General features: G+C 40.7%; 1 protein-coding gene across 1 annotated transcript; it reads right to left on the bottom strand.

The window, feature by feature from the left end:
- Nucleotides 1-1,475: 1,475 nt before the first annotated feature.
- On the bottom strand, nt 1,476-23,284 carry SKOR1 (SKI family transcriptional corepressor 1). Its single transcript, XM_075273152.1, has 8 exons — nt 21,701-23,284; nt 14,562-14,661; nt 12,537-12,647; nt 9,329-9,397; nt 9,091-9,165; nt 4,820-4,894; nt 4,022-4,087; nt 1,476-1,887 (listed from the first exon to the last, which is right to left on the bottom strand). The coding sequence occupies exons 1-8, from the start codon at nt 23,282-23,284 to the stop codon at nt 1,778-1,780; spliced, it is 2,190 nt and encodes a 729-aa protein (XP_075129253.1). The 3' UTR covers nt 1,476-1,777.
- Between the last annotated feature and the right edge of the window lie 3,126 nt (nt 23,285-26,410).

Genomic DNA, 26,410 nt, shown 5'->3' on the forward strand with positions numbered 1-26,410 from the left:
TGAATCCACAAGTATGCTGATATACAACACTAGAGGGTACAGCAACACCTGAGTGTCTGTTCCCTTTCCATAGACTTCTACAGGAATCATGCAACTTGATCCCTCATTGAGCTGAAAGTCCGTCTTGTCTCTCAAAACAGATTTGGCAGTGCATTTCGAGTGAATGAGTACTTTGGGAAGTGGGGTTGGGCTGGGAACAAAGGACAGGCGTTTTTTTATATTTGTTTAGGATTAACTTCTGGTAAAAAAAAAAAAAGAATGTGTCACGGGATGGTTAGAGTCTATACTATAGGCAATGTGTAATATATATTTCATGTGGAATGTATTCTCTAACCTGTTATATACATCAATGTGTAGTTGGCTGATTAGGGTCTAGTGTGTTAGCACATTGTATGCAAATACCTCTAACTAGTGAGGACCAGTGAGGACAATGGGTGGAAATAATCTGATCAGTGTCTCCAAGAAGATGTTGGACGGTGCATTGTCCATAGTAGACAGGGAGTCTGCTCTCCTTGGTATAGGTGAGGGGGGAAGGATCTGTGACTCAGCCCTTCCCACCCACAGATATAGGTGTAACAGTCTTAGTATATAGTTGTAGCTAGGAGTTAGTATGTGTTAGCCGGCCTGTGCACAGCTCTGCAGAGAGCCAGGATTTAGTTACAGGACCAAGGAGCCAAAGCTATCATTGGATTGTGACTTCTGTGGACTTATTGTTGTTACGGTTGATGTGACCGCCGCCGGCTACTAACTTTGTGGATTACAATAAATTGCTGTTGTCTCCCGACCTCTTGCGTCCGTGTTGATTCAAGATATCCTCCGGAGGAAGGACGTATACCTTTGCTCCGTGACAGAATGAAAAATACAGAAGTGTGAATGAGGCCTTAACATATTTTGAGGCCAAAACAGCAGCGCTCCCAAAACACATACACCTTTACATTACAAATATAGATGTAACATACTGACCAACCTACTGCTATGTGAACGTGGCCTTGAATGTCCCAAATACTAAAATGATTTGATTTATACATATACATTACAAACATATTACAACACCGCTATAAGAGATCTATATACTGGATCTACTGCAAAAAAAAAAAACGTCTCCTGTAACCTCTGATACAAATGCAAAATATGCAGCAAGTTTAATTTATTTAAGAACAAATTTCACTTATACAGATTTTTTTTTCCTTTAGAACAAACTGAGTTTTCTGTTTTGTACACAAGTTGGCGGATTTCTCCTTAAAGTGCTGTTATTACATCATCCAAAATACAAAAGATGGTGAAATCAAACAAATATAGAAAATAATTCAAATAACTTAAAAAAATACTGCTTTAATAAGAATCACAGTACATAGATATCCATTGCACGTGGCCACTCTACCACCAATAACCCCTAGTGTAACACTTCTGGTGCCAGAAGGACACCCCCACTGGTTCTACTGAGGTTTAGTGGAAACATACAGAATAAGAAATAAATCGTAAAACAATTAATACATTGGACTTTTTTGCAAGAGTTGTTTTTATATATATATATTTATATATATTTATATTATATATAAGTGTTGGTTATTCACAAAAGCCTTATAATACACGGTCGATCTGTGGATCATTCCTGGCTCAGATTCCTCAGTGCACGGACATCCTGTTGCTCATTTTACAATATATACAAGTTCGCCTATTGTCGCCAGAGAAAACTCCGAAATGGTTGCACTTGTGCTTTCTTTCCACTGGAGACAGGGAATGGCTTCGTCTGTTCATGAAAAGTTCCCTGGGTTTCTCAGGGGGCAGGAGGGTACATCAACTTCCTTGGAGCCCAGATATAGCTTAGAGGTGCAGGATTAGATGTCTGAAGGAATAGTTCTCTGTGCAAGGTCTTGGTGTCAGCATCTTAAAAGGAAAAATAAATGTCAGTATGTAATATAAAATGAACGGTGACCATGCGGACCATAAGTATGGATACACCCAGGGTGGGCTATAAGTATGGGTACACCCAGATAAAATGGAAGTGGTTGCTTATATCACATTAAAGAGGACCTTTCATGAGTTGGGGCACATGTTTTATATATCGCTAGAAAGATGACGGCTTCCTCGTTCTGTGCCCCCGGTGAAGAGCTATCAGTGCCGGTACTGTAGCTCTTCACAGTCAGAAGGGCGTTTCTGACAGTCAGTCAGGAACGCCCTTCTTCATAGCAGCGCCTATAGCCCTGTACTGTGAAAGTGGGGAGGAAAGCCTACCTCCCCTCCTGACAGTGCTCGTCCATAGATGAGTACTGGAGGAGGCGTTCCTTCCCGCTCTCACAGTACAGCGCTGATGTTGAACAGCTACAGTACCGGCACCGATAGCTCTTCACCTGGGACACAGATTCTGAAAGCCAACAGTGTGCTGAGTTCATCGCACTGTCGGCTTTCTAGCGGTATATAAAACTGCATGTGCCCCAACTCATGAAAGGTCCTCTTTAAGGTTTATGGCATATTAGTAAATGGGAGGGGGAAAACATTTAAGGTCGGGTGACCCCATCTGCAAAGCCACCATTTTGGATTCAACTTTATCCACCCTGGGTGTATCCATACGTATGGCCCACCCTGTATATTCAAAAAGTGCCCTTTCCATAAGAAACTTTTCTAAGGTTCTGGTTCAGAGTCTATACTGTGAGTCTAAACATATCATAAGGGTCTCCTTACCTATAATTCTGATCTAAGGCTGTGATGTAGTCCACTGTATAAGTATACAGTTGGATACGTCACTGATGTACTCCCATTGTAAAAAACATTGATATACTGCATAATATACCTTGTGTTATTGTATATATGTGAATGAATAGTGTCATCTACTACAACACTATTCCATTCAATTAAAAAGGTATACCTACATGTGCCAAAATAACACTCTGTTGTCCTCCAATGAGTAAATGAAGCCCTATGGATACGTTTCGCGTGGATGCCAGTGTATATGCCATATGTAGACTCTTAACAGAGCCTAAGAAAAAGCTAGCAATACCCACAGCTACCAATAAAAGCTACCAGTTTTATTTCAAGAGCACACAAGGCGGACTACAAAATTAAAGAAATCATTTGACTGTCTCTGCTAACTACCATACTTTATGCAGTTCATATTTAGGCTCTGTTCACACCAGTGTCGTGGCTTGCATTTATTTATTGCGTTATAGCTGTGATCCATATGACAGATATATATTCAAATAGGTCCGATGGATCTTGGCTGGTCTCATTGAATTGTCATGGGGTCCATTGGGATTCCATTAATTTTTAATGGCAAGACTAGCTCTGTGGAATACACTATTCTTTCTTTTAAGTAGCAACAGAACAGTAAAGATGCCAATGTGAACATTGCCTTAAACAGCATCTACTGTAATTATAATAGTGAGCCCCACTAGACCTCATTGAATTTAAATGAGGTTGTCAGCTCTGGTATTATAGGAGTTGTACTATTTACACCACTGAGAATACTATGAGGGCGACAGGGGCTCCGAACCTCAATGTGAACACAGAACCCTTTATGGAACCAAAGAACCTAGCATGTCTGTTCATACAGGGAGCAATTCTGAAAATAAAAATATATTGAGGCATTGCCAAGTATAGCCATGTACCTTGTAATATATACATGGAGTAGAGGGGCTACTTCATATTTTGTATTGCCCTTTATCGTAGGACGGACGCACCATCCCCTTGTACTGTGCCCATCCCCTTGGCCATTTTCCCACTCATTCTTTTTTAATGTTGCTCTCATAGTAAACACAGCAGCCCGGACTCTAGGATAGGGGCTGGGGCCACTCAGGGGTCATCCCCATCTTCTAATGGTACCCATAATGGTAGTACTTCTTCCATGGCATAGACCCCTTGTATACTTGTAACTTTGCATTGCTCTATTGTTTGCGGTCCCTCCCACTGCGCAACACGTATGTTCATTGTGTGTGTAGCCGATCCTGCTCTGTCTGTATGCACCGTTTTTATGCAGTTGAAATTGCTTGGTGACACACTTTTCTCTTGTCTCCTTTGCTAATACCTTTTAATTTCTGCTGGATGGCATAGCGTGCTTTCCTCTCTTGATCCAGTTCATTACACAAGGTGTCTGGGGAAAGAAAGGAGACTTTAGCTTCTCATGCTCAATGACAGGCTCTTCTCCAAATGCGTAACCCATTCCTTGCCAGCAAGGACAGACTCTTCTACTACACATCTGCCGGTCTCATTAGAACTATTTCACTGCTGGGTCCAACCCATCCCAATGTAAACATTTCTGAATAATTCTAGGATCCAATTCATACTTCAATATCTGACTTAATATTCATGTTGACTTAATATTCTCTGCATAACTCACATAGACATATGACGACCGCATTTCTTGTATAATACCATAGTGTAAACATAAAAACCCCACAAAATGCCCAGATGTCCGTGTAAAGCGATGTATATGCGGAGGAAGACACGGAGCCTAGACAAGACGGGGTTAAAAATCCAAGCAGTTTGTTAGACGTGAGTTACAGTAAGGACACTGCCTGTGATTTTGCGCTGGGAGGCAGATGGATACGAGTAGAATTAAACACAATCGCAGGCATTAACACGCAGGTAATTTTACGCCTCGATTTTTAATTTAGAAACCCATGCAAATTAGTGTGCAGAGGAGTTCAATCACTGTTTGGTAATGGTGCCTGCAAGGCCCGAGCGAGGCTTGTTTGCTATGTTCAGGCTAATCAGAGGATATTAAATAAGAAAAAATAATTGTTAAATTACCTTGCATTAAACCTAGGCGACTGAGCTGATTGTAAAGAGCGTCAGATGACGGCAGAACTGCGGGAGAGCTTACCTCTGACAATCTGCAGCTGCTGGACCATCTCTTCCCTGTATGCCAACTCCCTCTTCATCTGGTCCTGGAAATTGTCTGAAAAAAAATAGAGGGAAATTAAACAAACACATATTTTCTGACAAAAACAAGCAGAGGATATTAGTGAAATGAATTCAATATTCCCATGCTGGTGCGGAGCGGTACGCCACCTGACACGACTAAGCTGTTCCAGGCCATCAAGCCACTACCTCTACCTAGCAGGCATAATCCCATAAGGTCACATTGTAAAGGCGATCATTACGGCTTTCAGTTCATCTTGTCTACGATATTGCTAGGGGAAGAGGACGTGCTCAAGGGATGTCTCAATTACATTTTACCAAGTTGACTACTCAAGGTTTTGCATTTTACATGACTCAATATATGTCCAAAGTATACAATTTAGTGGTCAGAATTTCAGTAAGGATAACTAAGGGCTCCTCCAATATCACTTCCTTCCATTATTGCATTATGACTAGCTACTTAGTTACATATAGAAATAATGGCGCATCAAGTTCACCCTATACGGCTAGGTTCACATCTCCGCTCAGTGACTGTTCAGGAATTCTGTCCCCCATTCTATTTGAAAAATGTGGAGAGAAAAGTCCTGCAAGCAGGACATAGCTCTCCGTATTTTTTGGGTGGAAACCTGGAGCTCTTCCCCATAGTCTACGGGATCCATGGCTTTCCACAGGTAACCACTTTTTAAGCAGAATGGGTTTCTGTTTTTTGAGTCCACAAGCAGACCCAACAGAAACAGAACCTAGCGTAACCGCGATGATCCAGAAGAAGACAAAAAAAAACAGTTTGCACTTAAAGGGATTTTCCAGGCAGAAACTATTGATGATCCATCCTAAGGATTGGTCATCAACACCAGATGGGTGGGGGTCCGACAACCAACACTCCCACCGATCAACTGTTCAGACAGAGAATTGAGAAGGAAGCACCGGCTCTGCTCTCTGTGTATTGACCACACCAGGGTATTACACACCAGCTCCCATTACAGATCAACTAACCGTTGGGACTTGTGGACCACCACAGATTTGAGATGAGTGATGTACATTTATAGGGCACTATGTGAATCTGTGTAACATGTTTTATTGTCCTAATACATCTAGAATTAAAAAATGATGCATCTACAATAAAAATGTCCTACTACTTTGTGTCAGTAGTTCCTATGCAGATCAATGTGCCTCCATGATGACAAATTTTGTGTAGTGTGATCCTACAGTCACTCGCCCTCCCATCTGTCTTCTTTTAGCACATACATTTGGAAGGTTAGTCAAGAGGTTGAGAATAGATAATAGACAGTATGACTGTATGGCCAGACTACACAAACTTGTCATACATTGTAGTGCCATCAGTTTTGTCATGTGAAATTTATCAGGAGAATGCCATATTAGTGTAAGGGTGATTTACAAGCCTTGTTTTCTCCTCTAGGAATGCTGGGAAAATATATGCAAATCAGTTTTCTAAGTTGGAAAAAGAACAACTAGCTCCATCTATTGGAAGGTAGTTCTCTATATGTCTTGCCCAATTTTCAAGAAGCCTTGTGACATTATTTGGGATACAAGCCAAACCAGAAATTCTGCTCCAGAAGGCCAGCAGCAGGGTTCTTGCCCTTCATTTACTTGTATCTTAATGATGGTAACAATAGGTGATCAGGTATATACAAGAAAAGATCAGTGCTAAAACTACGGTAGCTATTAACAGAACAAAGCACCAGAAAAATCATCACTTCCGACAGAGCCATCTCTGCAATGTAGATTTTACTCACAGCAATATCTGCATTTAATAGGTATTACAGGCCAGAGAAAGAACCATTGCTAGCTAACAGTACGCCTATAGGAATCTGCCAGCAAAGATCCCCGGACACTGGCACTAGCCTTATCTGCATATTGGTTATAAGGGAAAGACAGCACCTTTTATTATAGTAAAATATGAGTAACAATAAACTGGAGTAATGTGTATTCTTTCTATGACATGAATAGGACCCATACAGATTTACAGGTCTCCGTGGGCTCGCTGACTGCTTGTAGCCCAGGCCGCAGCAGTGACGCTGTGCACTAAAGAAAAGGCTCTGTAGCTTAATAAAAGATACCATAAAACGAGTCCTGCTGGCCTGCAACACTATAGCACCACAGGAGGGACACCTCAAGGAAGGGATTCCCAATATATGAAAATACTTGGAATAAAACTGAAAATCTTTGTTGGATTAGAAATTATGAATTTTATTTTCTGATGGGGCTCTATGATAATTAATGAAATAAAAAAAAAAAAACACTTTGGGAAATATTTTCACCATCATGAAGTTTCAATAGATGATTCCAGTCTTCTCCTTTTTCCCTACTGAATGTGCTTTTCCCCCCATTACTATAAATGTTTTAAAAAATTCAATATACTCTGAACTTAGAAAGCGCCTTAAATGGGATTGGTGCAGCATATGTATAGCGACGTATACTAGCACGGATTTGGAAATCGCAGCATGTCAATTATACATACGGAAACGCCGGCGGTTCCCCATAGTTATAACTGAAACAGAGAGTCCGCGGAGAAAAACTAAGCAAACTTTCTGTTGAAAGCGCTGCGGGAAGAACCGTGATACATTTCCGCCGCAGTTTTTCCCGCAGCGCTTTTTGGCTGCGGGACATCCCGTAGGGCCTTAGCCTTATACTTCTCCATTCTGCTCAATCCACTCCTGGTTTTGGCTCAAAAAACCGCAACAAAATCTACAACAAAAAAAGCTTTAGCCTAAAACCACCTGGTAAGAAAGCAGCCTCAGGATACATCCATATGGGACAAAAACATTACAGTTCTTTGCAGCTTCTAAAAGTCTATTTATTATGCACATTTCTTTGTGGAAGTTTTGGTGCAGGTTTCTCCCTTTGCACCGCGAGGGCTGAAATCCATGGTGAGAGTTTGTAGCCCACAATATGCAGAAAATCTGTACTCAACTCAATTTCAGATTCAGATTTTTGTGGTTGGATGAGATTTCTTAAAATGCAATCCACTTTGCTATTAAAGTAAAATGCTACAGGTTTTTAGCACCAATCCCATCTCACGTGGACACAAGGCTAAGGCCACATGTTGTGGAAACACAGCTAAAAAGCCCTGAGGAAAAACTTTGTTCTCCACCCCATATAAGTCTATGGGAAATGAGTGACCACAGGTATAATTAACATGCTGAGTTTTGTTTCCACAGTACATGGATGAGATTAAACAAAATCTCATTCACTTTGCTGCCGCTGTAGATAGTTTTTATCTTCTGGGTTTCAGCAACGTGTGGCCTTAGCCTTACTGTGTGTTGACCACATGAGATTAGCAGGTAAAGTATAAGAACCCCATGGATGGCTCCCAGACCCCCTTCCCTCCCCATGTGGCAGAAGCTGGTGAACTCCATTGTCCCGTATAATAAAGTGGTATACAAAGGCAGGGGCTACGCTCAAAAATTTTGTAAGGTTTAGGGCCCGTGGTGCGACTCTCCCTTGACCCTGTATACTGACCACTCTTTTTGCACTGCCCTGAATGCACTTGTTGCTTAGATGTTCAAGGGGTGACTCTGGTCCATGCTTATACTGTATTTGGAGTAATGTGTAAGTTTCTGAGGATGTTTTTCTGTTGTCTCTCTTGTTTTCTACTCTCGTCCTCTGCGGGTTGGAGGGAGATTGATACCTCTCTCGACTTTCTGGATTTGGACTTTCTACTGGATGATTTTTGCAAGCCTTCAATTACTACTATGGACTTTGCAGCATGGTTTTTGGCTCTTGTTCTGTTTGACAAGATTTTTGTTCCAAGGTTGCTTTGGATTGCGTACCCTTTACCATCTGTTATGTATTGATTTTTCTTGTACTGTAATTTGTTATATACTTTCTCAATAAAACGAGTTAAAAAAAAAAAAATACAAGAACCCCCCCCCCGTGGTGTAAACAGAGACGTTTTACAGTTACTTCAAAGTGGATGGGATTGTAGCGAATCCGATTCACACTTTGCAGAAAAATAAGTGCAGCAGTTTTGGAAATCTGAACATGTCAATTATACCTATGGAAATGCTGGCGATTTCCCTATAGGTATAATGGAAGCAGAAAGGAAATCTCTGCTGACTTTCTGTGAAAAGCGCTGCGGGAAAAACCACAATGCATTGCCGCCAGTGCTGTTTTTCCCGCAGCACTATTTTGCTGTGGCTCACTACGTGGGGCCTTGGCCTAAATCACGCCGCACGTAGGTTTGGACAGGGATATTAATGGTGCATAACTTACCTTTCAGGCTTTGAAATTCCCTTTCCAGCTTTTTCCTCAAATCCATCTGCTCCACCAATAACTTCTGCAGCTCATCTGTAGGAACATGATCCATTAGAGAGGTAAGACAATCTCGATCTATCAGAATTGCTTTATTCTATACAGATATGGTCTGTGTCTAGTGTATCTGTCCTGCGAATCACATCTGAATTCAAAGTAAATCATTAAAAAGAAGATCCAAGCAGAAAACTGCACTAACCTTTCGCCATGTTCTCAATGTCTTTTTCTACAAACTGGGTCCCGGTGACATCGATTGGACTGTCTTCCCCTGTTTGTGATAAGCAAGAACAATAAGACGAATGTTTCCTATAAAAATCACCTTTATGATCCACATGATATTACATGGAAGAGAAGAACAAATGTAATTGTATCCTGCAGCATATAATAAAACACTATATTCCCTCTTCAATTCTTTCAATGCATATTAAGAGGAAACTATGGCAACTTATGGTAACTGTCTGCACTGATTAACATTGTGAATGGGGATTTGTTCTAGACCCCATATATGGGATAGATAAAAACAGCAACATTTAATAATACATGTTTCATTTGTCTTTACATAGTAACATAATAATGCTACAATAATAAGGTTGTTAATGATGGCTGTGTATGCATTATTTATATAGTGGTAGTATATATTGTAGTATTATCACCCATAAAAGTCCCTGTCCCCAGTGGGGCTCACAGTCTAGTTCCCTATGTAATATATTCTAGGGTAAAGTTAATAAGAGGCTGGTTAAGTATAACTAGCAAACACAGACAGAACATTGAAGTCATAATCCATTTCAAACCCATGATCCACATACTAGAGACCATAGAGTTATCATACCCTACATATGTGTCAATATAATAACAGAAACAAAAAAGAGCCCCAATCTACGCATAAAAATGGATTCCCATGACATTATCAATTTTCCCCATGGAAAATCATTTGTATTATGTAAAATATTGGAATTGTACCATAGAAAAGAGAGTTATCTGTAATAATTGTACAATTGTTCACATAGGTTAAATGGGTACTCTCATCTCCAGGACTGAAGGGTTTTATCTAATACATTGCTTTAATTATTTAGCTCTGCCCATCAGATACAACTGAATATGTCTCCTCCATGTTCCCAGCTCATTGCCTAAGTTTCCAGCCACCACTGCTATTTAGTAGCAGTGGCTGGCTTGGTGATATCAGTCAACCTCTATTCCCTCCTTTGTACTAGGACTTCTGAGCCTTGACAAGGGCCAGAACATTGCTTGATCAGTTTTTCTGTTATCTCTAGATGTAAATCCATAGATAATATAGCGAAGTTTAGAACAATCATGCTATTCATCTCTGATCATGGTGCTCACACATGCTAAACCTGCCCAGCTGCTGGTCACTGAGACTAGGAAGGGGAGAGGAGACAGGAGTGAAATTCATGTATTTATTTTGCTTATTTATATAGCATCGTCATATTTTGCAGTGCTTACAGACCTTAAGAATACAGATGACCTAAGTTATCAGTTTACTACCTATGAAGATGGAGTGATTGGTATGTCAATCAAACGTAATGTGGTATTTCCCCCAGCAGAGGCAGTGTTGATACAACTCTACTAGGGTTGGGTTCACATCAGCGTTGGCTCTCCGTTCATGGACTCTGTTCCCCTCTCTACTTGAAAAATGCAGAGAGTAAAGAGCTGCACGCGATGCTTTTTTCTCTGCATTTTTTGCCATTTTCGCTTGGGAACCGGGTGGATACCAGGCGTACCCCATTATAGTCTATGGGATCTGCAGGTTTCTGAAGGTAACTGCTTTCTTAAGTGGATTAGGTTTCCGTTTGGGGGGACAGAAACCCCAACACAGAGGTGAAGCAGAACTCAGTAATACCAACTGGATCTGAGTCTAATATATTTATTTTACTTTCTGTGTTCACAAAAAGGAAAAGCAGAAATAAAATAGTAAAAAAAATACAAAAGGTAAAAATGGAAAAATTAAGGGATAAATTGAATAGACATGGTGCAGTATGGTGACTCAGGGATTATGGATTAAATCTGACCAAAGGCAAATGACATGGAGTTTCTATGTTAACCTTGCATTTGCATAAATTTCCTCTAGTTTCAACAATATACTTGCACATTCCAAAAACATATTGATAAAGTAATTGGGAATATAGGCTGTAAGTCCCAAAGGGGGCAAAGGTCAACGTGAGTCATGACAATCTGTGCAGTGCTTCGTATATGTAGGCACTATATTAATGAATAAGATAATAAAATAAATAATAATAATATTGATGGTAATTTCTAATTATAACTTAATCGGCTATTGATTGACTCACAAAAACTTCTACAACCCATTTAGTTTTGTCTTTTGGTTGCAACATAAAATCTAGTAAAATACTTTAATAGAAATTGTATTTATCCGGGTGATGAACTATAAATAATGAAACTAAAATGACAACTTAAAGTAAACTAAATTAGTTTAACAATGAGTTAACAGTAACATTACCCCCCACCCCCAAAAATAATATATATATATATATATATATATATATATATATATATATATATATATATATATATACACACACACACACACTAGGTCTTGGCTTGAAATGAACAGTAGTAAGGCGATGCGATGCTGAAACTCTGGCATGGAGAAGCGGTTGCAAATTCCAACATATGAACAGCTACAAATATCTTCTAATATCTATTTTATAGCTAAAATACTATTTATAAACTGAACAAATCTGACTATAAAGCTTGTAATAAAGACTCATTAAAAAATAAGCATGGAGGATATTAGTAAAAATGTTTTTTTCCTTTTATTACATTAATACATTACAATGGATGACAAATCAGACAATTGGTGCTCGGTTGTTCCATCTGCTTTGCTCAGAATAAACCCGCTATAGACGGAGCCGGTGAAATGAGACTGCATATTTTCATCAGTCTTTTCCGCTTCTTTAGTCGATTGTTTTTGATACTGTAAATTTTTAATACCAAATCGAAGAGAATTGGCTCATGTAGACTCCCCCGGTCTAGACCTAGTATATTATTGTAAGCAAAGTCCAATAGTTTTGGTGCAGAAAATGTCTCGTAGAAAGCGGCATGCTCAAGTAAGATCCATATTCCCATGAAAGGTTATCCTTTAAACAATTGAGTTAGTTATTTAAATATTTATCCGGTGAAAGCTGGAGGGGACAAGCTGTTTTACTGCTGATTTAAATCTCCTCCTATCGATTGTGAATAAGAAGTGCCAAAGATGTATTATTAATGTGGGCATTAAACAGGAAGATGGGGTAATGCGCACATTTTATGGGACTGGTAGGTAGAGCACAAACTGCTCATTTATTCGACAAGTGGGAAAGGAACATTCGCAATGTGTGAGGATGTTACATTAGCAAGATATATTGCACGGGGCCAGAGATAGCACCTACCTCTGTCAGTGTGTACGGGACTCGGGTGAGATATATGACTCCTTTGGTCTTGGAATGACTTCCTGCTTTCCAGATCCTCAGCAGTTGAATGACTGTCTTCTGAATCTTGCTCTTAAAAACGCAATAAACATGGTTTTAACTGTAGGCGAGCAGGCAATATACATCTGACCTACATAAAATTACTAGGAGCCACTCTACACCGCAGTGCTTATCTCTGGAATATATAGTGTTAAACTGACAATGAGGGGCCAATATGAATTTTGAGCAAATATACATAAATATACAATATATTTATAGATATAAACTGTATAGATAGATAGATAGACAGACAGATATGAGATAGATAGATAGATAGATAGATAGATAGATAGATAGATAGATAGATATGAGATAGATAGATAGATAGATAGATAGATAGATAGATAGATAGATAGATATGAGATAGATAGATAGATAGATAGATAGATAGGAGATAGATAGATAGATAGATAGATAGATAGATAGATAGATAGATAGAAGATAGACAGATATGAGAGAGATAGATAGATAGATAGATAGATAGATAGATAGATAGATAGATAAATAGATAGATAGAAGATAGTTGAAAGATTTATTATAAATAATCCACCTGTTAGGTTCTGTCCACATTACCAAGTTAGTTTTCCATAGAGCGCTGTTTTGGTTTACAGTATAATTTAAAACATACCTATACCCTAATCCAATGAGATCTCTTATGGTTTCTTAAAAAGAAATCCTTTATAGCTGTTATGAATAGAAGTCATGATGCTAGTGTGAACACGGCCTTAATGACAGATGATGATTTTTAGGTCCGCTCCCCTCTCTGAATAGTTACATAGTAGATGAGATTGGATGAAGACATCAGTCCATCAAGTCCAACCTATAACCCTACAGTCCTCTACGGTGTTGATCCAGAGGAAGGCAAAAAACCCCATGAGGCTTATGCATGAAAAATGTGGAGACGAAAGTCCTGCAAGCAGCACTTTTCTCTCTGAATTTTTCAGGCGGAAACCACACGGACTCCATTATCGTCTATGGGGTCTGCAGGTTTCCTTAGGAAACTGCTTTTTTTATGCGGATTAGGTTTCTGTTTGGGGGTCCCCAAGAGGACTCCTTGAATGGAAACCCGAACGAAGACTTGAACTGGGCCTTAAATGTTTGGGTTGTTCACGCTTTAAAGACAAGAAACAAAAATACAATAATAGACAACATCTAGAAAGGGATGATCACTTTTCAACAACACTAGATGGTATGTGTATAATATAGTATGGAGAATATAATTTGCATAGTGGTGTCACAACAATAGCAAAACATCTGATAGTGGAGGAATCCTAACAATTGATTTTTAATTAAACTTTCCATAAAGTTGGCACATTCAGAAGAAAATGGATCCCTGCAAGCAACAAGGACTTCCAAAGAAATATACAGTAACCAATAATATATAATATATGTATGTGTAACCTGCCTCCTAGTAATACTCCAGGACTGGATGGTGCACTCCAGCAAAAATGTATTGTAACAATCTGAGATTTTTGAGGATAAATTCTAGATCAATGCATCCATGCCAATTGTTTCCTGCTATAGTCAGAACAATTCTCATTTTCCCATGAAACATCCTTTTTTGATCCTACCATGTGCATTGCCAGCATAGGACATCATACACCACTTGCCAGTGACCTGCTACAGGGCAAACAACCATCTGGAAGAAAGACATTACAAATCTGGACAATACGTCTCCCAACTGATGACAGTAATTAATGCATGTACAGATAAGTCCTGAATGCTCTCTAGTAGACATGTTGGTAGAAATGTCTGCGTCTAAGCTTACACAATTGTTTATTTGCCATAGGCTTGCTGGGTATTATATGATGTTTGGTTTTTTTGTCCTTTCCCATTTTGCAAGTATTACAATCATGTAACTTCTTGTATGCTCTTTACTGGGGTTGCCCATGTCTCCAAGAAGTTGGATAAACTTAGTATATAAATCTCTATCATTCTTATTCTTACCATTTGGGTCTAGGCTGCAGAGATATGATGTTGGGAGGCCTTGATGTGGGGCATTGGTCTTCAGGGTCTGCGGGCCATCTGCTATCTGCTTTGTGTAAACCTGCAGGACACAAGACAACAGGTATTGGAACACTTTCCCTATATTCCAGGTTGTGTTATTGTTCAGCATTTGGTAATAAAACGCGCAGAAAATTTACTAAAAGAGAGAGAGAAACATATACCGGTAACATGACCATAAAAATAATGACACTAATACTTGTAACAATGGACAGTACGTGGCTTTTGCATCTATCATAGCCAGGGCTGGATTACGCGAAGAGGAAAAAGGGACGTCAACCAGAACTGTAGGTCTGGACTTCTAATAAGGCCAAAACTACGTATAGCAATGCCATGCAGAGGGAGGCTACAACAGGCCCTATATACAGCTCAATAAAGTGACAGCTGTACCTGCACCAACACATTCAGCGGCCCAATGGCAGAAAGGTCATTGGGGAGGAGCATAGCAGCAGACAATGACTTATTACATCCAGAAGATGGCAGTATTACACAGTGATACTGCCTCCTGCTGGTAAGAAATGACTACCAGGCCCGCCAGTATGGCTCCACCAGGCTGCAAAGGAAGGATTCCCAAACACAGTAAAGAAAGACTCCTCTGCTACCTAAACATGGACTGTAGGATGAAGGAAGCGCTGGAGCACCAGAATCTGCTGCCTGACTATGTCCCATACAGACAGCAACTTCAGTATCATTTTTAATGTGTCTCTATAATCTCCCACAGACCCTCTGCCACTCACTGCTGACCTCCTACCCCCCAGCAGAGAGTCTATATCATCCTCCCCCCCACCCCCACCCTCTTCATCAGAGCATCAACCCACCTACTGTGTCCCCATGTCGCCCTTTTTGTTCTTTCTGCCACTTCATGCTAGTCACCTGGCCTTTTTGGAAAAACCTACCCCTCTTAAAGATGGTTGACACATCATATATTCCCTCTCCCATGTCGCCTAGTAATGTCAATCCCCTGCACTGCTCATCTGTCCCTGCTTTCCGTTTACGTCATCTACTTCCTCCACAGAGTCCTGTCACTTTATGGGGGGGAAGTAGCAACTGGGGGGGGGGGGGGATAGGGGAGATTAACACAGAAACTTGTCAAATGTGTTCTTCATGCCCCACATTCATCCACAGGCCGACTACTGTGTAGAGTTACCCCCTGTACTACTACTGCCCCCTACATGTAATAAGCAAAGAGCTAAATAATAATAATAATAATAATTATTATTATTATTACTTTTTTGAGTTTCCTAATGTTAAAAAATTAATGCAAGTTAAATCGAGAAAGCATTTTACACTAGACTATGGACTGACTGTCAGCAGTGTATACAACACACTATGGACTGACTGTCAGCAGTATACAACACACTATGGACTGACTGTCAGCAGCGTATACAACAGACTATGGACTGACTGTCAGCAGCGTATACAACAGACTATGGACTGACTGTCAGCAGCGTATACATTAGACTATGGACTGACTGTCAGCAGCATATACAATAGACTATGGACTGACTGTCAGCAGCGTATACAATACACTATGGACTGACTGTCAGCAGCATATACAATAGACTATGGACTGACTGTCAGCAGCGTATACATTAGACTATGGACTGACTGTCAGCAGTATACAACACACTATGGACTGACTGTCAGCAGCGTATACAACAGACTATGGACTGACTGTCAGCAGCGTATACAACACACTATGGACTGACTGTCAGCAGCGTATACAACAGACTATGGACTGACTGTCAACAGCGTATACAACAGACTATGGACTGACTGTCAGCAGCGTATACATTAGACTATGGACTGACTGTCAGCAGCGTATACAATACACTATGGACTGACTGTCAGCAGCGTATACAATAGACTATGGACTGACTGTCAGCAGCGTATACATTAGACTATGGACTGACTGTCAGCAGTATACAACACACTATGGACTGACTGTCAGCAGCGTATACAACAGACTATGGACTGACTGTCAGCAGCGTATACAACAGACTATGGACTGACTGTCAGCAGTATACAACACACTATGGACTGACTGTCAGCAGCGTATACAACAGACTATGGACTGACTGTCAGCAGCGTATACAACAGACTATGGACTGACTGTCAGCAGCGTATACATTAGACTATGGACTGACTGTCAGCAGCATATACATTAGACTATGGACTGACTGTCAGCAGCGTATACAATAGACTATGGACTGACTGTCGGCAGCGTATACAATAGACTATGGACTGACTGTCGGCAGCGTATACAATAGACTATGGACTGACTGTCGGCAGCGTATACAATACACTATGGACTGACTGTCGGCAGCGTATACAATACACTATGGACTGACTGTCAGCAGCGTATACAACAGACTATGGACTGACTGTCAGCAGCATATACAATAAACTAAGGACTGACTGAACAATATCTACAATTGACTGTGGACTGACTGTCAGCAATGTTAACACTAGACTATGGACTGACTGAGCAACATCTCCTCCAGCCTGTGGACTGACCATTTGCACTAGTTACACTAGGCTGGCCGCTCTATCGCTTGGACTATCCTTTGGACTGACTGTGGCATATAATCCTAGACATTAATACATTTGTTTTTTTCTGCGACTGAATAAACCCTCCATTCACCCAAACAGGGCTGTTTTGGAGGCCTGCTTGAGGATTTCTACAAGCTCCATTAATATGAATGGAATTCATTTTTAGTCGGTGAAATTTCTGCCAAAAAATCTGCCGCATGTCAACATAGCCCAGCTGATTAAAAAATGGCACAAAAGTATCAGTTAATTGCCCTTATGCTCCATTTTTTTTCAGGGTGTTGACGTTGCGTCACTCTTGAGGCAGTAATAAGAATACATTGCAGTAGTTTAGGTTTCTTCTTCCATTTGCCTAATATTCTGCCATACCAGATCCTACGGTTTATTTACCGGATCGCAGTCAAAAAAATTAAGAAATGTCTGTTTTTCCATCAAAGGGGCATTGATTAGTAACGGATGCCTCATAGGCTTGAGTCTATCAGTTATCTGTGAATAAGCAACCGAAATTGGATGTCCTATGAGGTTTATTCCCATTCCATTTGTTATATTATCCTTAAGCGGTTACATTTTAGGTTCTGCCATAAGCGGCTTGGTTTAACCAAGTTTTGCCCATGTCCATAAACCGGATACCGGCGCCGCAGCCCTCCAGCGTACCGCGCACCTTTGTTAGATGATCAGGCAGATGTAAATAATACAAGATCTTAAAGAGGACAAGCATTTTATTATATATAATTATCGGTGCTTCAGAGCAAATTGCCCACATTAGAAGAGGGCCAATATGCACAGTCTCTTCAAAGGACGGCCCTAGTACGCCGCAGCCTACGAGCATGAAAGGACTTTCTCTAATCAGGATAATTAACTCTATGTTAATGTGCTTACATGGAACCTTACAGGTGTTCTCGGTCTACGGGGGGAGCGGGCCGCACAAAGCAGGATTAAACTCCTGGGGTCTCGCTGTGTATTTCCAAGGTAAATGTTATGGTCTGTAATTATCCCCTCTTCAGAACTGAACAGATACAATTACACACAAAACATCCGTGATGAAAAAGCAATAACTATGAATGCCGAGTGTATGATAGTATTACTAGGACGCTAAGTGGATAGACATTCACCATATATCCTCTGTCCGGCCATCGTGTGCGCTTGTATAGGGGGAAGAGCACAATACAGTCACAAATGATACGGGGTAATTGCCCCCACCCCATCTAGGCTAGCCATTACTTTATCTATGCACAAAGCTCTATCTACACAATACTGGCGTGCCATATATTATCCCTCACAACATATATTCACCATCAGTCTATGCTGAAAGAGAGAACACTGCACCCTGCTGGTGGGTTAGATACCAGGCACATACTCAGTTACTACTCCCTGCATAAGGGTATAGTCACACTGTTGAATAGGGCTTGCAGAATTCCATGTCCCCGTGACATGTATGGAACGGATTTCACGTGTGTGAATACAACTGTAAAGATGGCTGTATGTCATGAGTTATACATAAATCACAACTCATGACATACAATTACACATAATAGTACTAAGAAAGAGAACCCTGCCCCCTAATGGTCGGTTATATCCTATTTACTACTCATGGCATGTAGTTTCATATACATGTATCAGTACTAAGAAAGAGAACCCTGCCCCCTATTGGTGGGTTACATACCATTCCCAACATAAGACATACAATCTCCTATAAATGTATCAGTACTAATAAAGAGAACCCTACCCCTATGTATATCAATCACAGTCTATGCCATATAGTCACATATAAATGCATCAGTACAAAAAAGAGAATACTGCCCCCTACTGATGGGTTATATACCAATCATACTACAGGACACACAGTCACAAATAAATGTATCAGTGATAAGAAAGAGTAATATACTAATCACAGTCCTGGTGGGTTATATAATAATCACAGCACATGGCGTACATTTATATAGAAACGTATTTGTACTTAAAGGGTATTCCTCCCCCTACTGTGGCATACTGTCACATATAAATGTATAAGTACTAAAAAAAAAAAGTTGGTGAGTTACATATGAATCTCACTGTATAGGACATACAGTCAGAACAAAGAGAATACTGCCCCCTACTGGTGGGTTATTATACTATTATACTAATCATTGCATCCTCAGTGTATACACATCTTAAAGATACTATAGATAAGAAACAAAAACAGGGGGCAACACGGTGGCTCAGTGGTTAGCACTGTAGTCTTGCAGCGCTGGAGTCCTGGGCTCAAATCCTGCCAGAGACAACATCTGCAAGGAGTTTATATGTTCTCCCCGTGTTTGTGTGGATTTCCTCCCATACTACAATACTGATGGGGAAAACTGTATGGGGCTCACAATCTACATTTTATTAAAAGAAAAAAAGAAAGAAAAACAAATGATCAGATTTGTTGTGTTCCATTAATATACTATACTAATATATATATATCTCAACATGTCCACTTCTTGGACTAGGATTATGGCTATAACCAGGTCTCTATTCAAATTTCCACTGACCCAATTCACACTATAAACACCAGGATTATAGGCGCAAGCATCAAAAGCGCTGGCAGAACTCTAGGCACATCTAGCGGTGCAGTCAGTATAGGGCAGGACATTATAGTATGTATACTAGTGATAGCAGAATGTTAGGCGCACTGATCACACACACATAACATCTCATCATTTTCTACTAATCATACATTGTACTTGGGTCACTCTGCATACATTAAATGTACAAGTGGCCAAACCAAGTGCCAACCACAACGTCCACCCACGTACCTAGCCAAGGGCTCATCCATGGGGGTGAAAATAGTAAAAGGGAACCCCAGCCCCAGTACCTGAAGATGCCCCCCATGCCTTCTGCCATATCAGACGTCTGTAGTGCTATAAACTGCCTAGGAAAGCTGCATCAGGGCCTCAAAGCTTTCATTTACACCACCAAGGGTAAATTCACACACAGCAGAAATTTTTGCAATTAAAAACCAGTTCCACACCTTGGAATGGGGTTGTTTGGGTGACAAACATGTGGATGTCTGCAAGTCCTGTTTAGATGAATGGGACCGAGGCAAAAATTTCTGTACCAAATGTGAATTCGACCTAGCAGCTGAGACATTCAAGTCAGCAATTTCCATATAGGGGTGCTATATACAGTATATATATTCTATACAACATTGTATATGATATATACACACATATATATTATATACATTATAGCACACATCCCATATGTCACAGGGACTAGACAATCATGTAAATGTGAAATTCACAACAACAAAGCTGGCCATACACATAGGATAAAGGAGGGCTAGATGGTAACGTAAATGCACCCCAATATCTTCCATCAAGGAGAAGGAGAATGAGGTTTGCTGAAACAATTATTTCCCATCCCTACTGACAAAAAAACATGCATGCTCGGCCAATGTGTATGGGAATATTGGGAAGTCAGGAGTGACAGTCAGGAGTGGGTCGCACAAGCGCTAAGCTAACAGTTGTCCTGTATGTGAAACTGCTGGCCATGGAATTAGCCAGATAGTCAGTACATATATGGCCTGGCATAGCTAATGCTGTATACATGCTATATACAGCTGCTGGCGATTTCTCTATATACAGTATAGGATTGGTCGCGTATGAGTAACACACGTGTCAGACAGTATATATGTGGAAGTGTATATGGTATGTGTGCTCTACACACATGTTCGTTATATGTGCTGTATGGTATGAGAGCTGTACATACTGTGCTGAATGGACTTGTGTGTGTGTGTGTGTGTGTGTTTGATCTCTTTGTATATCATCTGTTACATGTTAATGTATTTTTATGTTTTCCTATATCTGATTTGTGTATCCTATGTAGTCTGCATGTTACATGTTTATGTACACACATGTGTTATATGTGAATGTCTGTCTCTGCTCTAAATTCATATTTTGAGGGCACTATATGTAAGTAGTACGGGCTAAGTTCTGTGAGTTCTACATGCAGAGTTTGGTTCTATATGTATTTGCATGTATGCTGTGTGTGTATATTCTATGTTCTGCATGTATATTGCACCTGTACATTTTAGGTGCTCTATATCTATGCTATATTTATATATGAAGTGTTCTGTATATGTTTTATATGTAAATTCCAAAATATTTAAACATGATTGATTTATATGTTACCTGTGCTTTATGTCTATATTTTGTATGTATGCTGTGTATATTCCTCTTCTTTCTGTATACATACTATATTGGTATTTTATGTGTATAGTATATGTGTGCTACTTATGTGTTTATGGGCTGAATATTTGTCTCTATGTATAGTATCTAGTATATGTATTATGTAACACGGCAGGTTTATGTGTATACTATAGCACATGTGCCATTCATGTCAGTGTGTGTCTATAAATATATATATAGTATATATATATATATATAATATATATATATATATATATATATATATATATATATATATATATATATATATATATATATATATACACACACACACAGATTTGTAGTGTGTATATATACTGTCCATGCTCCGGGTTATGTCCTCACCTCATAGCCGCCAGTACTCCTCGGGCTGTCCCCCGGGCTGTGCTCCCTCCTGTCCTCGGTGTCCCGGGCTGATGCTGGGGAGGAGGCGCTGGAGCAGGGCCCCGGTACTACGCTGGCTCCTCGGTCCTCCTCGGGGAAGCGGCTGGATTCCACGTCTACTTCGGGCTCGTCTGCGGTGTCGGGGCCGGGGGAGACGGAGCGGAAGCTGGACGTGTCACTGAGTAGGTCCGGGGAGCTGTACCCCGGCGGCCGGCTGGGCCCGTACACCTCCCGGCTCCCGTATAACTTGGCCAGACTCTCAGCGGCTTTCACCACCGGCCTGAAGGCAGAGATGTAGCGGAGCTTCCTGGGGGTGAGCGGCTCTCCGGGTCGCCCTTCGTCCCCGGACCGGTCTTCCTCCCGGCAGGGCTGCTGCTCCTCGGGGGTCTCTCCGCTGCTCTCCGGCTCCTCGGCCTCCCCCGCGGTCTTGCCACTCGCCTGCTGCTGGGACAAGCCTGTATAAGAGGGGACAGGGAGCGCCCCTGCGGCCGGCCAGAAGACCGGGAAGGGCGGGTACACGGAGTCTTTAGAGGCCGGGGTAGCAGGCCAGAAGACGCCGGGCAGAGCACCCTTGTCCCCCAGGACCCCGTCATCCTTCTTGGCGCACAGACCAAAGGCCGGGAAGCCATAGGGGGGCGGCGGGAAGAGTGGCGGCGTCATCTTGTGCAGCACCCCGGAGAAGCCTTTGCTCGGTACCGGGATGAGGGGGAAGCTCCGGGCCGCCTGCTCTTCATCCCCCCGCAGGCTCTTGGCTGGCGGCGGTGGCGGAGGAGGGGGGAGCTCCAGGTGTTGTCGGGTCGAGCCGCTGCCTGAGGCGGCCGGGGAGGGAAAGGCTCTCTTGCGGGTCCCGCCATTGAACATGGCCTTGACATCTTCCCAGGAGTGCGCCAGGTCATCTGAGGCGGAGGGGTCGCTGAGCCGCAGGTGCCGCCTCCAGCTATTGAAGTTGGCGGCGTCGGGCTGGGTGTACTTAGAGTCCGGGGCGCGGTGCGAGTGGAAGATGAACTTGTTAGGGGAGAAGTAGAGGCCGCAGTAGCCGCACTTGATGCACTTGGCCCGGGAGCTGTTGTACCGGGCGGGGATGAAGCTGCCCCGGCAGCCCCAGGCGCACTCGTGCACCACATCGAAGGCGAAGTTCTCGGGCAGTTTGGGCGGGCGATGCTCCCCTAGGAACGACTTGCACAGGCGCTCGGCCTCCCGCTTAGTGATCATACCGCAGCGGCGGGACGAGATGGGCATGGCCCCTGCCCGGCGCAGGATCTCCAGCTGGACCGGGGTGCACTGCACGCAGGTGATGCCCAGCGCCACCCGCCGGTTGTGGATCTCGTTGTAGCTGTAGCTCTTCAGCAGGGTGTTGGAGATCTGCGCCAGGCACAGGCGCTCCTGACCGTCTATCACCAGGGACACGATGGGCACCCCGTACAGAGACGTCTCCCCCACCTGGTTGGGCTTCAGGGGCCCAGATGCGAAGGGCTGACTGTCCTGGCCCGGGGGCTTGGTGCTGGGCGAGGAGCCGGGCTCTCTCTGGGCGCTGATCCCCTCCATGGTGTCGTCTCCCCTGCAAATAACAACACAGGACCATGTCAGTATACTTAGCACACTATATAATATACATATAATTACACGGGACCGTGTCAGTGTAATTAACACACTATATAGTGTGTGTGTATATATATATATATATATATATATATATATATATATATATATATATATTAGAAGATCAGATACAGTATATTATCCACATGTACTGTATGATAACTAGATTAATCCGGATTATATGCACAATATCCAATCACATCTGGATTATCTACATAATATATAATAACTAAAAAACTATATTTCTAATAGATCGTCCAGTATACAAAAAAAATTTAATAGAATATGCATTACATCTTTAATATTTATATGGTAAAACAGATTATTAATAATAGTAACATCTCAAACTATAGTACACATCGCTAATTGTCTAACTCTGTTCACTGTTTAGTGATACATATAAGCTATATATATATATATATATATATATATATATATATATATATATATTGTATATAATACTATAGATATGTGTAGAGATAAAATATAATCTGTCAGCAGTTCTGGACATTATGGCGATTAGACAGTGTTGGTAATGTTGTCCCACATTGTAATGGTGAAAGAAATCCTAGAAATACATTATATATCAACATTGTACACAAACAAGGAAGAGCAACAATGAGTCTAATTCATGGGAAAACATTACAATATAGTAGTAATAGGAGGTGATAGGGATTGTTATTTTATATGGCAGAGGATTTCGTTTGATTACATAATTTTTAGTGGGATTTTATATTTCCAGTTTTTAGACATCTTTGTGGGTTTATCCTCGATATTCACATACTCAATGCTTATTTGTTTAGGAAATATATATATATATATATATATATATATATATATATATATTACTACATTGGACGTGTATTATTATAACAATGGATGTAAAAGCTAAATTGCTAAGTAGATATGATAGATAGATAGATAGATAGATAGATAGATAGATAGATAGATAGATCAGATCGATAGACAGCTATGACATAGAGGGTCCAGGTGTACCCTTTGTATTTTTTAGAATGACTCCTGCACGTATTTAGTGGTGATAGCAGATAATATTCGGGATCCTACTTTATAGCTGGAGCCTGCCTCATCTCTGACCTGTTGTATGGCAGGAGCTCCTAGGATCAGGCCCTATACACATCTCTAATAATAACTGGAGGATTTATAGTCCTATTTCTAGTTGTATTTTCTCGCCCTCTGTATACTGCAGTGAAGAGTCCGGATGTGTTATCAATAATAAATGACTGTAGGAGATAGTACAGACACATGAACAGCTTTATAAAATATGGGGGGCTGAGGGACATCCTGAGGAGTCCCCACACAAAGGATCCAAAACTTATACAACGTGGTGCAGACTAGCCCTGACAGAGCTCTATTACTGTAAGAACCACCTTATACGCTGAGCCCTGTTCACACTGATGTAGGGATACATCTACATCGTCCGATCTGATCACAACTAGGAAAATATAACAATGGGATCTGATCGATCTCCATGTCACCGGCTAGTGCTACAACTGACGAGAAAGTGTCCGTGTGTGTGTGTGCAAAATCGGTGCCTATAGATGAATATTTGATATCAGTTTTCTCCATTTTTTTCTCCTTGTTTATCTAGGTGAAAATAATTGAGTAGGAAAACTTGACAAGGTGAATAACCATAACTGTCCAGGGTCGGAAGTTGTTTTTCCTTACAAAATTTGCCTTGTGTTTTTTTTTTTTTTTAACTTTAGAAAATAAAAGTATATTTTAATACGTGTATATGTAACTGTAAGGGATGTGTACACTCCTGTATGTAACTGTATGTTATGTGTACACTCCTGTATATTGTGTATGTGGTGTGTTCACTCCTGTATGTTGTGCATGTGATGTGTACACTGCTTTATGTTGTGTATGTGATGTGCACAGTCCTGTATCTTGTGTAGTAACTTCATGTTTGTTGTGTGTCCTGTTTGTTTAGTAAAGTAAGTTTTAGGTTCCATCTCCTATAACTTCCCATTTGTTGTATATGTAATACATTGTGTACTTCACATGTGTGGTGTGTAATATTGTCATATGGCTCGTGTATGTTGTGTATGCATTAAAGTCTGTGCAAGTAGCTCATGTAGAAAATGTGTGTAATAAATGTAACAAACATACCTTGTGTAAGAAGCACATGTAGTGTGTACAGTAATGTACAATGTGTGTAATGAACTGACACATTTCGTGTAAACTGCACTCATAGTGTGTATACAGTATGTGTATGTATATATATATATATATATATATATATATATATATAGTAATGTACAATTTGTGTATAATAAACTGACACGTTGTATAAAAAGCACAAAAGTGTATAAAGTATTTATATAAAAAGGTCATGTATAATGTGTGTATATGAGCTCACATCCAATATGTTGTGTGTGTATATAACCAGTTCATGGGGCTTGTATTCTATACACATAGCATGTATCACTTGACACTAATTATATACATATAATATATATGACCTGATAATTATCCACTCGTGTATCATGGCTGTATATAATAATCTCCTATAGTGATAGTGTCATGAAGTTAGCTGCGGTTTTCTTCTTCTTTAGTTGGTACCTTTATAGCAGCCAGCGCTAGTTTTCAGAGTTCTAATGGTAAGGCTTCGTTCACACTAGTTATAACAAAGTGGGCTCTTTATATTATTTGCTTGAAAATGTATACATTCCCTGAAAGATACCATTTATTTCTAGAATTTGCGAACTGATGAAATATAATTTTGTATCAGTTCAGGCAGGATGCCAAACACACACTATGCAAAGTATATATATATATATATATATATATATATATATATATATATATATATATTTACACATATCTATATAATGCATGCGTTGTTATTGGTTTAGATCAGTCGTACTTACAGAGAAAGGTTTGTGTGACCCTAAACCAGCTATGGTTATATATACAAAGGGGTCCGATTATATAAGTATATTGCTACAAAGCTCTGTCCTGACCCTCTCCCAGAACTATATATATACCCCTGCCCCATTGTCTCCCAGTGCCACATACTTATTAGTGCAGATAGTGAGTCCTGACCATCAC

This window comes from Leptodactylus fuscus, chromosome 5, assembly GCF_031893055.1.
Source record: "Leptodactylus fuscus isolate aLepFus1 chromosome 5, aLepFus1.hap2, whole genome shotgun sequence".
NCBI lineage: Eukaryota > Metazoa > Chordata > Amphibia > Anura > Leptodactylidae > Leptodactylus > Leptodactylus fuscus.

Coding starts and splice junctions, on each gene's coding strand:
- SKOR1 (XM_075273152.1), bottom strand. CDS start 23,284: ATGGAGGGGATCAGCGCCCAGAGAGAGCCCGGCTCCTCGCCCAGCACC. Junction 9,166..9,328: donor CATTGAGAACATGGCGAAAG/GTTAGTGCAGTT, acceptor ATGTTCCTACAG/ATGAGCTGCAGAAGTTATTG. Junction 4,895..9,090: donor GGAATTTCAAAGCCTGAAAG/GTAAGTTATGCA, acceptor ATTTTTTTTCAG/ACAATTTCCAGGACCAGATG.